The sequence below is a fragment of the Dreissena polymorpha genome, chromosome 3 (genome assembly GCF_020536995.1).
Source record: "Dreissena polymorpha isolate Duluth1 chromosome 3, UMN_Dpol_1.0, whole genome shotgun sequence".
NCBI classification, from domain to species: Eukaryota; Metazoa; Mollusca; class Bivalvia; order Myida; family Dreissenidae; genus Dreissena; species Dreissena polymorpha.
The window spans coordinates 116,015,655-116,029,276 of record NC_068357.1 but is presented as its reverse complement, the minus strand read 5'-3'; the positions used below and the strand labels follow the sequence as shown (position 1 = coordinate 116,029,276).

At 32.1% G+C, this 13,622-nt stretch overlaps 2 protein-coding genes across 2 annotated transcripts in view; one reads left to right on the top strand and one right to left on the bottom strand.

Moving 5' to 3' along the window:
- Nucleotides 1-13,622, bottom strand: part of LOC127871136 (eukaryotic translation initiation factor 2-alpha kinase-like) — a 626,118-nt gene that overhangs the window by 312,201 nt on the left and 300,295 nt on the right. The gene's annotated exons all lie outside the window — the stretch shown is intronic.
- On the top strand, nt 2,910-4,327 carry LOC127871145 (uncharacterized). Its single transcript, XM_052413872.1, has one exon. It carries the CDS (start codon nt 3,056-3,058, stop codon nt 3,719-3,721), a length of 666 nt encoding a protein of 221 aa, XP_052269832.1. The 5' UTR covers nt 2,910-3,055; the 3' UTR covers nt 3,722-4,327.

Genomic DNA, 13,622 nt, shown 5'->3' with positions numbered 1-13,622 from the left:
ATAAATGGGTTAATAAACATTTGCATTTAAATACTAAGCATACCGAATTCGATCATCATTTGTCAAAGCGCTCAGTTTATAACGTGCGGAAACTAAAATCATTTCTGTGTTTCATGTATACCGGTAAAAGACAACACATATTATATACATATTGAAATGCGTTGTGTAATAAGTGTAGGTTTATTACCTATTAAATGTACATTTATGATATTTTAACAAAGATATACATGCTGCAGGGACAAAATTGAGATTAGTTATTAATGCCTCCATCTCGAGTTCAGTATGCATTCATTAAGGTAAATCTATCGTGCGCTGTTGATGCAAAATTTTAATATCGCCCTAAAAAAATATTGAATAGTTTGCTATCTCGCTGTCAATTTTTATGATTCCCATAAAATGAGTATTCTATCGTTCGAGCGCATAAACATTTGCAATGCCTCAAACACGATAAATATCCAACATATATATTATATATATATATATATATATATATATATATATATATATATATATATATATATATATATATATATAACGTCATTTTTTATTATTGTAACCACATATATAATTTAATTTTTTTCTGTCAAATAGAATTCTGCGAAACTGCTCAAATATGTTCATCTACGTGTTTTCATCATAAAAACAAATAGAAAAGGAGGTCACCGCACTTTTAACACAGATTTTTTGTTTTAACTATCCCTACCGTCTACATCAAATTTCATAAAATACAGCAATTAGGCAAAACCCAAGTCAAAGTCGCAGTGGTGTAATGGATATGGTGTCCGCCTTGCGACCGGGAGGTCACGGGTTCGATCCCCACCGTGGGAGCGTTCTTTAGATCTCCCCCAAAGACACCAAGTACTGGTTCTAGGCCCAGGAAACGGACTCGAGAGCGTGTATATAAGCCTAAGGCTTTCGACGCAATCGAGCTAAAATAAATAGGTTTAAACTAAAAACCCAAGTACCGGTACATAGATTGTTAGAAATATGCATAACCATTAGAAATTGTTTACAATCTTAACTGGGATCACAACAGCTTACCAAAAGACATTAATAAAAAAAACAATATTTAATCACAAACATAATACCATACAGTATCAAACTCGACCTTAATCATTAATAACTTACATGTACTTGTTCACAGATTTCGGCATGTTTTGACGTTTGTGATGAAATGCTTTAAATTGATAAATGTAAAAAACCGGACCAAAGGGCTCCAGTATAATACAAGAATGAAATTAAAGAAAGAAAACAAAAGTAAAAAAAGTTAACCCCACCTGGTATCGAACCACTGACAATGGTATTATGCACCAACTCGGTCATTTCAGCTGAAACTGATAACAAAATATTGAGTTGTGATAATAGCATCATCGGTGTTGCTAAAAATATATCCTCGGTTAAATAAACTGCCGCAACACCCCTTACCTTATTTAATTTATATATGTAGAGCGTCTATTGCACGCTCATAACACCACAGTTTGGAATTCTTATGCTGAACATGAACATGAACACAATTACACAAGTGTATGAAATTTATGTTTTAATTAGCAACAGTAAATGGAACTTAACTATAACATTTTGAAACACATTATTCCCAATACTCTTCAAAACAGTACGATATATTGGTCTAAATCTGTACATCTGTTATGAAAAAGGATTTATATAGATTTATCGATCATTCCGATGTATTAATCAACAGTTATCTAGTTCCAGAAACAGCTAAACGATGGCTATAATTACTGCATCAGCATCTTCTTGGAATGATACGCGCTTCGTTTCACAGCCAACTATCGTAGAGGGTTTCTATTTTAAGAAATGCGCCGACAAGCATTCTGGAGCAGATATCATGCCTACAAGAACGATGTATCACCATCAAAAAGCGTCTATCATTCGAATCGCTGTCAGAGGAAGTTACAGGATGACTCCTTTGCCTTCATCTGATAAGCCCGCCTACATGTAAGTTCATTTAGCATGGGTTGCAAGAACACGACTACATGTTCAAATTGACTCGCATTACTACATCAGTGTTTGTATTTATTTTGTATAGAATTGTATGTACTTTTTTACGCTTTAAAGTAACATAAACCCTTAAAATCAACACATATTTCGCACAATATTACGTAAAATAAAGTTAACCCATGAAACAAAATTTCCGTATAGAAATAGCCAAAATGTCAACGCTAGATGTGGTATGGTGACTTAACTTTAACGACATACAAACTGCTCGTTTTTATTTTTGGGGGGCACACTATATGCTATTTTACTTTCTCGTAAAGATACCTCTTCATGCGACACACGAATACAAACTTGGTAAATGAACATGTGTTAAAAATACATGTATTGTCACGCAAAAAACAAAAAAACAAAACATTTTGGATCTTGTTAAAACTATGTTACCAGACCACATCTAGCGTTAAAAGTTTGGCAATTGCTATAAGGAACATTTATTTTTGATGTGGTATCTGTTTTGTCGAAATAATTTACTAAATATTCGTTGATGTTTATTGTTTACGGGCTTTTAAATAAATGCAACATGTAATTCAAAACACTGTTATGTAAGCAATAGTACGTGTTCGTCTCAAAGTGAACAATTAACAGCTCACATTATTCTCAATATTATATTACTTCAATATTTATTTTGCACACTGTAAAGTATAGTGCCTATATACAATCCCAATAAGATTAGAATTGCAACCGTGCATTAGGACGTACACTGTATTTTTATTTCAAACTTGAACTAATGCTTTTAAAATATCGGTCGGAATTTCAACCGTTAATTTATCGCATTAAATTATACACGTACATTTAACCTCAACTTTTATACTTTAAACGGTCTCACGGTTTTGAATCTACCTGTAGTATCCCAAATCACGCGTACATCTATCTTCGTCTACCCACCCACAGCCAACTTACCTGTGACTTTACTTCTTCACCAACCATCAAGGCGTTACGTTCGGGAACGCGGAAATATATTTTTTCCGGAAGTGCAGCGTTTTCTGAGGGAATTGACTTTTTCTTCATTGGAGAGTTTAATTAAACGGGATATTAAATAACGATGTCTGAGAAACCAGAGCTTCCACTCGGATACTTAGGTGCCCAGCCTAAATTTAGTGACCTGGGATTATCAGCTCTGAGCCACATAGAGCCAGAAATTCGCACCAATGACAACCAGATGGAGATCAAACTGAAGTGCAAAGATAACTTGAAGGTTACCCACCAGCTTATCAACTGCAGAACTGACGAGGAGAAGTCCGAATACGTATTCACGCAAACCCTCCACGGTACCATCTCATTCATCATCAGCCTGCCAGAGTCCGGGTACTACAAATTCCAAATATTTGCACTGCCTGCCCAAGACGACAGCAAAACTCTACCCAATGTTTACAACTATCTGATCAACTGCGTGCGGGCGTTACAGCCGGCCTTCAAATTCCCGAAACAGTACGCCCAGTGGAAGGACGGTTGCTATCTTCACGAGCCGCTGGTCCTTCACAAAGATGCTCCCCTACGTAACGTCTTTTTCAAGGTCATCATACCTGGCGCCAACGCCGTAGCCGTCGTGGCGGACGGAGAGTGGTTCCATTTGGAAAAGAAGGGCAACCATTTCGAAGGGAAAGCCAACCTTGAGCCGTTCAAAGGCAAAGATACGAAGATCACTCTTAACGCCAATTGTGGATCCGATGAATCGAAGTATTCCACAATGTTGGAGTATCGCCTCTAAATGGATACGGACTCTATTGCACTGACTTTCGCTATTAATTGCTCATAATATTTTCGGCATTGATATAAACACTGCTTTCTTAAGAGTGTCTTTCTTGACTCCTGTTTGGTCTGGACATATGCATTCGTATAGTTATAGTTTGGTTGTTACGATGTATGAGGAGTTTCGCTCGGCTTTCTTTTTTCGTGACTCAAGCTGTCACATTAAAAAGGAAAATAATTGTACTGTATAACTACTGTTTTTTTATTGGATTTAAACCTATATTTTTAACGTAAAAGAAGCGTGTTCAACACGTGTTTTAATAACATAAAGGTGTATAAAAATGTGTATTAACATTTGATTTTTATGATCGCGACGAAATACCTATACACGTTGGCATGTTTGTATTATAGTATGTAATTTTACTTTGACTTTCTTTAAACTACGTTTTCGGCTTGATTTTGGATAGTATTACATATGTAGCATTAAATTTTTAATGACGATCATTAACTTATATTGCCCTCATGTTGCCAAGCTTGATATTTGATAAACGTTTTCAATTAAATACTTAGCGTTGACTTAGACTATAGATATTTGATAATTTTTAAATAAAATTCTGCACGGGCATCGTGTGTTTCTTGTTGATTTTCTGGAAATGAAAATAAGTGCCAAACAGCTATTAGTTTATGTACAGCACTTACTAATTGATAAACCATATTTTCAGTGAAACTGTTTTAACGAATTAACCAAGAGAGATATAAACTGTAAACCAATGCTGTAAAAGTAAAATCACTGAACTTTCAATAGTACTAGTGATAAGACATATTCATGTTTATTGTATGAGTACAGTTGATCTATTGTTTCTGACGCGAAAGTTTATTTAAGTAAATGGAAGTCCAAATTAGTAAATGAAAGAAATGACAATTTATTTATTATATGCTTAACATACGTTGAGTTTTAAGGCCAATCACAAAGAACGTAAACACAAACGCAATAAAATTACAAAAACAAAAACAAAATAAAATTGTGTGTTATTTAAAACTGCCACACTATCGATACATCTGCGTTAAAATAAATATAAAGGTCCGTGTCTTATTATTTAGAATCATTTACATTTAAAGATTTAAACGCATGCATGAAGGATCGGCATTCGCTGAGTTTGTTAAAAATTCCTCACCTGTTCGCTGTCAACTTTGATCTATGACAACAGCTGAATGTAAACGACATATAATGTTAACGTCGATGGAAAGAAAACAGAAAATACGTCTTCTGAACTTACAATAACACTGTCGATTGGCAGAAGTCCATTTTACCTGGAAACTAGCTTATTTGCCATTTGGAAAAGAATGAATTCCATTAAACACGTTTATTTTCTGGAAGTGTTATCAGTTAATGTCTGATATCTGCTTCCAACTTTTAGCGACTTGGACGATTCTTACCTGGCTTAAAGTGTTCACGGTTTGAACAAAACTACTTCGAAATAATGGAAATCGTACAGTTTTTATTTATTCACACGTGGGAAATTCCTGTAAATTGCAAATCGTCAGGGTTAAACAAATGTTGATAGCTGATTAAATATTATTATTAAGCCTATTGATATGCTTATATTATAGATTTTAAATTGAGATATTCGCGAGGCATCGGTCAAACAGTGAACAATACCGTAACAATTCCTTTGGTTTCAGAATGCTGAACTATAATCATTTATATTTGTATAATTTTGAAAGAGTTCATCATTTTAACGCAATAAGCTACTATTCCATCGCAAATCGACAGTTAAACAATTTGACAATGAAATTATTCCTCTAGAAATTCATATTATGAAAATATGAGTTATTCTTGTTGGTAGCTTATCAAGTTTTAATTCACTTACGTCCATAGCTGGAATGCTTATACGTATTGGGCACGGAAATAACCAATGGTTAACAAAGTACCTCTAATATCATTTAAAGAATATTAATATTTCTTAGCGAGGGTACTGTATTGAAACTGTTCGATAAGTATACACAGGTTAATAATTTCCCCATAAGGGTCCTTTAGTATCATCTGTATTTCTCTTACTAGACATTCAAAACATGCTTACATATAGCGTATCACATAGCTTATAAAAATGATCGCAATAGATTGTGAATGTTCATGTAGAATCGCGTTAATTTATTTCGTCCGAAATCTAATTTTGATGTAAATGAGTTTGCGAATGTCTTGAACGAAACTTCGCTATAATTTTCATTTTAGTATTTTATTCATCATACTCGATGTCAGCCCGTCATTAAATTCGTATCTACGTTTCACGAAGAACCTACAAAAACTGTATATGTAGTATTTACGTGGGCATATTGTTCGGCGAATTATTGGACAAGTAATAACAGAGTCATAACACCTGATGGCAAATCTTTACGAGATTTAGCAGTATGCTAACTGAAAGACTTGTAGTTGCTGTTGAAGTTTATTTGTCAAGCCGTCTAGGCGTCTACGTCACGCTGTTAACTATAATATATACAATGCAAGTCCGAAAAGTATTATCATAGACGCTTACAATTTCAAACATTAATTGATTTAGATTGATATTACATTTACTCAAATTTTTTAAAATAGAGCCCTACAAACCATGACGTACAGAGAAAATATTAATTAAATCCCAACAGCCCTTTGGTTTATATTGCAACAATTATAACCATATACATTTAAAAATACAAGTAACCTGGCGATAAACTTACCGCAATTTATATTATGCAAATATCACTAATGGTCTAGACAAAGACTAAATACATACCTTTGTATATTAATACTCAGTCGACATTGATACAAATATAAAGCTATACAAACGCGAGTGAGTGAACACAATGGAATGTTCTATTGATTTTATAAGTAAATTTTGATACAAGTGGATCAGTTCGTAGTATGAAATGAATTTCGAAATAACATTGTGCAGGTGGCCGATTTTTTTTCCATATAAATGATCTTTGTGGTTCCGACGCTTATATCTAATGATTTAAAACATTTAATGGCACAAAACATTCTCAATCTGTGAAAGAGTCACTTAACGTCTCATGCTTTTTACATTTAAGGAGATAAAACACGAAAACATAACGTTAAAAACACGAAATGATCTCTTATTACTGATGTTTTGTGAAGAAACACAAAAACATATATATATATATATATATATATATATATATATATATATATATATATATATATATATATATATATATATATATATATATATATATACAGTAAAATTCAACAGGGTAATATTAAGACATTGCAGAGAAACTTAAATAATTGATGTGCAAAGTTTGCTTTGTATGCAAACAAAAAGTGTAAATCAGAGTAGATTTTTGAAAAAAACAACAGAGTGCCTAATACATAATTAATGTTTTTACACACAATACCTTTCACTGACACTAGAATTTGTTAATTCGCAATAATTTTAGTTATGAAAACATCAAGCATTATTGTTTTGTCTTCTTTTTGTAATATGCAATCTACTTTATATCATTATCTATAACCAGTATTTTTCAGTTATTTTCCAAATTACGGAAAAAATGTCCACTTATATATCGAATGCGTCTACCAGGTATATAAATATATATGTACGTCTTTGTTCTGTCACCCGATTAATGCGAGAAATATGCATTTCTAATAAAATTGAATATCCAAAATATATGTCATTGAACAACTATTATTTAGCTAATAGAGAAGTTAGAGTAATTAGATTTTTATACAAAATAGCATTTTAAGTAAAAATATCGGTCACTATCTGTCAAGTAGATATGAATAAAATAAAAACACATATATAAATAATAATAATAATGAGCAAATATCGTGTTACTTTATGAAAGTGAAAAGTAGATAACCTTTAAAATATATTATCATATGAACGAAGGAACCAACACCGAATACAGTTTAGCAAATGACATTTTAGTGCTATCAAATTGTTTACACACGCAAGTTATTTATATGCTAAATCCAAAATATATGTCATTGAACAACTGTTATTTTGCTAATAGAGAAGTTAGAGTAATTAGATTTTTATACAAAATAGCATTTTAAGTATAAATATCGGTCACTATCTGTCAAGTAAATATGAATAAAATAAAAACGCATATATAAATAATAATAATAATGAGCAAATATCGTGTTACTTTATGAAAGTGAAAAATAGATAACCTTTAAAATATATTATTATATGAACGAAGGAACCAACACCGATTTCAGTTTAACAATGGCATTTCAGTGCAATCAAATTGTTTACACACGCAAGTTATTTATGTGCTAACACTTTGATTAAACCTTTTTTAACTATTGGTATATTCTCATACACATTTTGTTAAATATTTAATTCCAAAACATTTGCAATAGCTATTGGATCAGTCATTTAAGATTGGACATTAATGTCTTGAACTTTTTCCATTTACATTTGCAAGATTTTTCCTCACATAATTAGCAAAAGCAATTGAATCTTGTAATTTGCAGAGCTTTATAGATAAGTATACATTTCGTTTGTACATTTACAACATTTCTAAATTTTACGACTAAAGAGGCTTTTTGATGAATCAAGGCTTATGTGTACAAGTAAAAATTCTAGACTATGACTGTACCCATGCACTCGCGGCGTATCTACATCAAGTCGTTAACGATATCATCGCTTTCAACACCACCATTATGCATGCACGTTCAAGCAAAAGAGTGAGTTGCAAGGCGATAAGATCTGCGCAATACGAAGGAATTCGTCTTATGTGAAAATCCATAAAACTATTAATTCTTTACTTTGTTCCACGTGTACTAGTAGCGTGAGGAATAATTTTTACCGAGCAGATTAAAACTTCATAATGACTGCAAAGGCCTCGAATAAGCCTTCACGTTTCTTAATGTTGCCTGTCTTATAATAAGCGGATGCAATTTCAGTTTTTAATTACTGATACAATTGTTCAAATGAGAAGTATTGTCATATAAACGCCGTAATTAAACTCTATAAATGCAAACGTTGGTTATATCTCCAAAGGCTGATTACAAAATTCAGGAACTTGTTATATTACAAATAAAAAGATACATAATATTCTGACATATCGCATAGTCCATGTATAAAAGCATACGGACCAAATAAATGCAATACAAAACATTTAAAGCAGAATTAATTTAAGCAATAACAGAAAACTTCCATTTTATTGGATCTTTCTTTCATTAAGCTTTATGTTAGAGCAGACGGGTAAAGTTTTGATCTTTTGTATGCCTTTTCTGATTTATTTTGCAATAATAGAATGATATCCCTCATCATTCATATTCTTAAAAACGTATTAAATGTGTAAGTTTTCGAAAACTACGACCAACTTAATCAATGAAAGTGGAAATGTATTAGACAACACATGTGACATTTTAACAGATACCGCCTTTTTCTTGTAAAACCTATACTAGTATCAAAAGGTAAACGCTAACGATTCAGATTTAAATAGTTATGTTGATGAAATAAAAAACCTTGACTTTCTAAAACCGAGTTAAATACCGGCGGCCAATTGTATAAATCTGGATAACTCTTATCCAGTGGATACCTTTTGGTTATCTTATCATAAAATTGAAGATAACCAAAATTTGTCCGCTGGATAAGAGTTATCCAGATTTATACAATTGGCCGCAGTAGTCTAAAAGGGCCAATAATATAATTGGCTACTATTGCCTTGAAAAACATGGAAAATAATCAAAGCCCATGTTTATCGGGTTTTACCATTGCTTTTTAAGTTATTTTGACATAAATTAGGCCCATTTGTGTGCAGAGCTCTAAATCACGCATTTATAATTGGAAATGTATCCGTTACTCAAACACAAGGTATAATTACCTGCATTCCAAATGGTGATTAACAGAGACATTTTTTTACAGAATTGGCGGCCAATAACATTACTAAATACTGTGTGAAACATCGGGTTTGGATGCATCGCAAACAGTTTGAAACTTATCATGACATATTAATAAGCAACGACCAAACTAGTTTAATCAAGGGTAGGGTTATCGGAGAGAATACAATACTAATTTACGATATACTTCATTGCACCGATCAACACGACATTCCTCGACTGATGCTTTAAATAAATTTTGGAAATGCCTTTGATTATTTTTCATGGGCATGTGTTAATCGGACGCTATCGTCGTTACATTTGCGTCCTTACATAATACAATTGTTTAATGTATTGTATAAAGACGGAGTGTCGGCGGTCAAACAATGTTCATTTTTGTTAGTTGTGTTTCCTATACAAAGTGCAACGTGGTTGCAGACAAGGATTTCCGATCAGTTGTCATATCTTCATCATTTGCGCTGAAATATTTAATTGAGGTAAAATACTAAGATTAAGGGAATTAAGATCAATGGCATAGAATACAAATTATCACAATTTGCCGACGACACTTCTGTACTCCTTAATAACTCTGCAGCATCCATCATTGGAACTATAAATTATTTCACAAGTCACAATTCGATTACCACTCATGGTTAAACGATAATTTCGACAAAACAAAAGTTGTTTGGATAGGTTAAATAAGTTTAGTTTCGAAAGCATTAAAACAAGATTGAATCTAAATTAGAACCAACAATCATTTGACATTCTTGGATTAAAATTGCACGTTTATCTTAAAAAATCATAGAATTAAATGATGTTGACAAAATAGTTAAAAGCCCATACACACCCAAAAATCAACGAATATTTCTCGCACTATTTCGAAACATAAAGTTAACACATATACAATGTTCAGTGTTCCCTATAGCAATAGCAAACATTTTAACGCTACATTTGGTCTGGTAACATAGATTAAACAAAATACAAAATGATCTTTAAAGCCACACACCTTGAAATGAACTACATGGCATAGTAAATTTAAGTATAAATAAATAAAACATATTTTATCTATGCCAATAAGAATATATCTGATGTTCACAAAATAGAAATCGGTGTTTTTTTGCGCTTTAAAACTTAAAAATAATCGCGTTTGTCGAAATGGACATATACGTCTAGAAATCCTACTTTCGGTTTTAAAAATGGTACCGTTTGAACAATAATAAATTACATGCTTACTAGGTTATATATTTAATTTCATCTATGCCAATAAGAATATATCTGGTTTTAAAATTAAAAAAAGTAATAAATTACTTTCTAACTAGGCAATAGACTTAATGACAATTTTGCACACTTTCAAATTGCATCTATATGTATTGATTAACATGTATTTTATTTCAAGGTGTGTGACTTTTATCGTTTTCTGGGACAAAATATTAATATACTATTTTTCGTACACTATATTTAAACTATTTGTTCGTACATTTTTTCGAAAAATGAATGTAACTTAAAAAGTAATGTGCCTTATAGCAACAGCTAACATTTCAACACTATGTCGGGTCAAGTAACATACATTTAACTAGATAAAAGATGCTCTTTGTTCTTGTTTTGGGACAATATATTCAACACATGTTAAACATTAGCCGTGGCGTAATAGATAAGGTGTCCGCTTGGCGATCGGGAGGTCACGGGTTCGATCTCCGTGGAGCGTTCTGTAGATCTTCCCCAAATATACCAAGTACTGGTAATAGGCCCAGGAAACGGAGCCGAGAGCGTTTTGTTTAAGCCTGAGGCTTTCGATGCAATCGAGCTAAAATAAATTGCTATAAGGAACACTGATTTTTTAAGGAAATATTTTGCGAAATAATCGGTTATATTGAGTAGTTATGTTAGTTTAAAATAAAAGCCTTATTTAATAACTGGTCTAGACGAATTTTAACACCTATAGGAAGAATTCAAGTAATTTAAACATAAGCATTACCGATGCGAAATCATCTCTTTGTTTAATTGCCAAATCCCCAAAATAATTTGTTAGAAGAGATCAGTGAACTATGTTTTAATTTTGTGTGGAATGGTAAACCAAAACTAGCAAAAATATTCTAATAATAATGATAATGACTGTACATAAGATGGCTCAAAGATGGTGGATGTGTTTGCTTTGTAACGCCTTTGAAGTGCTCGTGGATCCGTAGAATAGTCAATCGAAATGGAAAAATAAAAATATTGCTAATACCATGATTACCATGATTAAAAAAAAAATATGACTGAGGAAGTCATTATTCTGAAAACTTAATAAAACGATACAAAATGAATTTATTGAAAGATACGTTAAAATCATTTGTTGAACTTTGTAGGAAAGAACCATTCAAATATAAGCTTTTTCTTCAAAATCCAATATTCTTTAACCCAGAGAAAACAATTAGAACCAAACGTGTGTTTTTAAACTCATGGTTCGACAAAGGTGTTCATTTTGTTGGGGACTTGATGCAGAGCACAGATTCTTTAACATTGTACAGTGGTGATTTTTGCAAAGTATATAACTTCCATCCAAACTACTTTTTTTCCTATGAATAATTAAAACAGTGAAATAATACTTAAAGCTCCAGAGGCTCTTGTGACAGACGATTTAGTAAGTCGTTTATCTCCACTAGCCTTCTGCGCACCTCAGAAAACACATAAGGTACAAAACCTATGTATGAAATATTTTGCATGAACGATTCTTCGCATGCGGTATAGATAAATGGTTGAACATTTTAAATTATATTGAAACAAAAGAATGATGACATACTTTGATATGCCCTTCCGTATTACGCGGGATAAACATTTTAAATGGTTTCAATATAGAATTGTACATATAATCATAGGTTTAAACATTTTTCATTTTAAATAGGATATGTAACTTTAGCCAACTGTATTTGTTGTGAAAATAAACGTGAAACTATTCAACATATATTTTTGGAATGAAAAATGACAATTATTAAGTAACACAATTGCTTTCTGGATGTAACCATCTTTCGAACCTTCTAAATATGCCTTTGTTTATACTGGGACATGGAAACCCGAATGAGTCTTTAAACTAAATATTTATTTTGATAAAAAAATGTTTATTAATAACTGTAGAATGAAGAAAACTTGTCCCACTGTTAAAGCTGCAAAATCGTACCTGTCATTTCAGCGCCACGTGCGTAATAAAACAAACTATTATAGTTACTCTTGCAAAAGTAAAGCATGGGGACTATTGTAACGAATTTTCCAGTAGTTGATATTTGTGATATGGGTCATAAGATGTATTGTATTGGAATAAAATATATTGAAAGGGAAAACATTAAATGTGTAATCAACACTAATTTCTATAGAAGCTTTGTTTATTTCACTAGGAAAAAATGTCGTAATTCCATACGAACGACACTGTCTGTCCAAGCCAAATCCAGAACTTTATCAAACACCAAATATAATCTTACATTTTATCATGCTTATATAAAATGGAACTGTTTTCTTGTAATTGTGAACATTCAGCATGTCTAATGGCCCAGCTACTGAAATATGCATGCGAATTGTATAGTTCATTAAAATGCATGTGTAAGATTATAAAGTAAAGGTTGCTGTCTGCTATTTAGTTTTTACATGTGATGTATTCCACACGTTATACGTTATAATGGCAATCTTCGTAGTTTCACAAATTTAAACGACAACAACAGAAGTCTCCAAATTATTCAATCGTTTCGCGTTGCAACGCTTTATAATTTTTAGGTTTTTAAATCGTCAAAAGATGCATACAATGGCTATATTAGACCATGGCAAATGTTCAGTAGTACTGTTTCCTCACAAATATCATAACTAAACCGAAAATTTGCGAATCTGAAACAATTTTTTTCAATTTTGTCAATTTACCAAACCGTGAAAAGATCCCTTTAAAGGAATCAGTCTTTCCTTTGCAAAATACAAGACTTGTACACATTGGTCAAACTGAAATAAAATAACATAAAGATTGCTCTCCTCTGCTCTATTTATTCGTTTTCTTTACACGTTCAGCATACTTAATCATGAGTTTGTTGAAAATGGATTTCAAAAACATGAGTGTATCAATATGTATCAG

Excerpts from the sequence above, each read along its gene's own strand:
- LOC127871145 (XM_052413872.1), top strand. The coding sequence starts at position 3,056 with ATGTCTGAGAAACCAGAGCTTCCACTCGGATACTTAGGTGCCCAGCCT.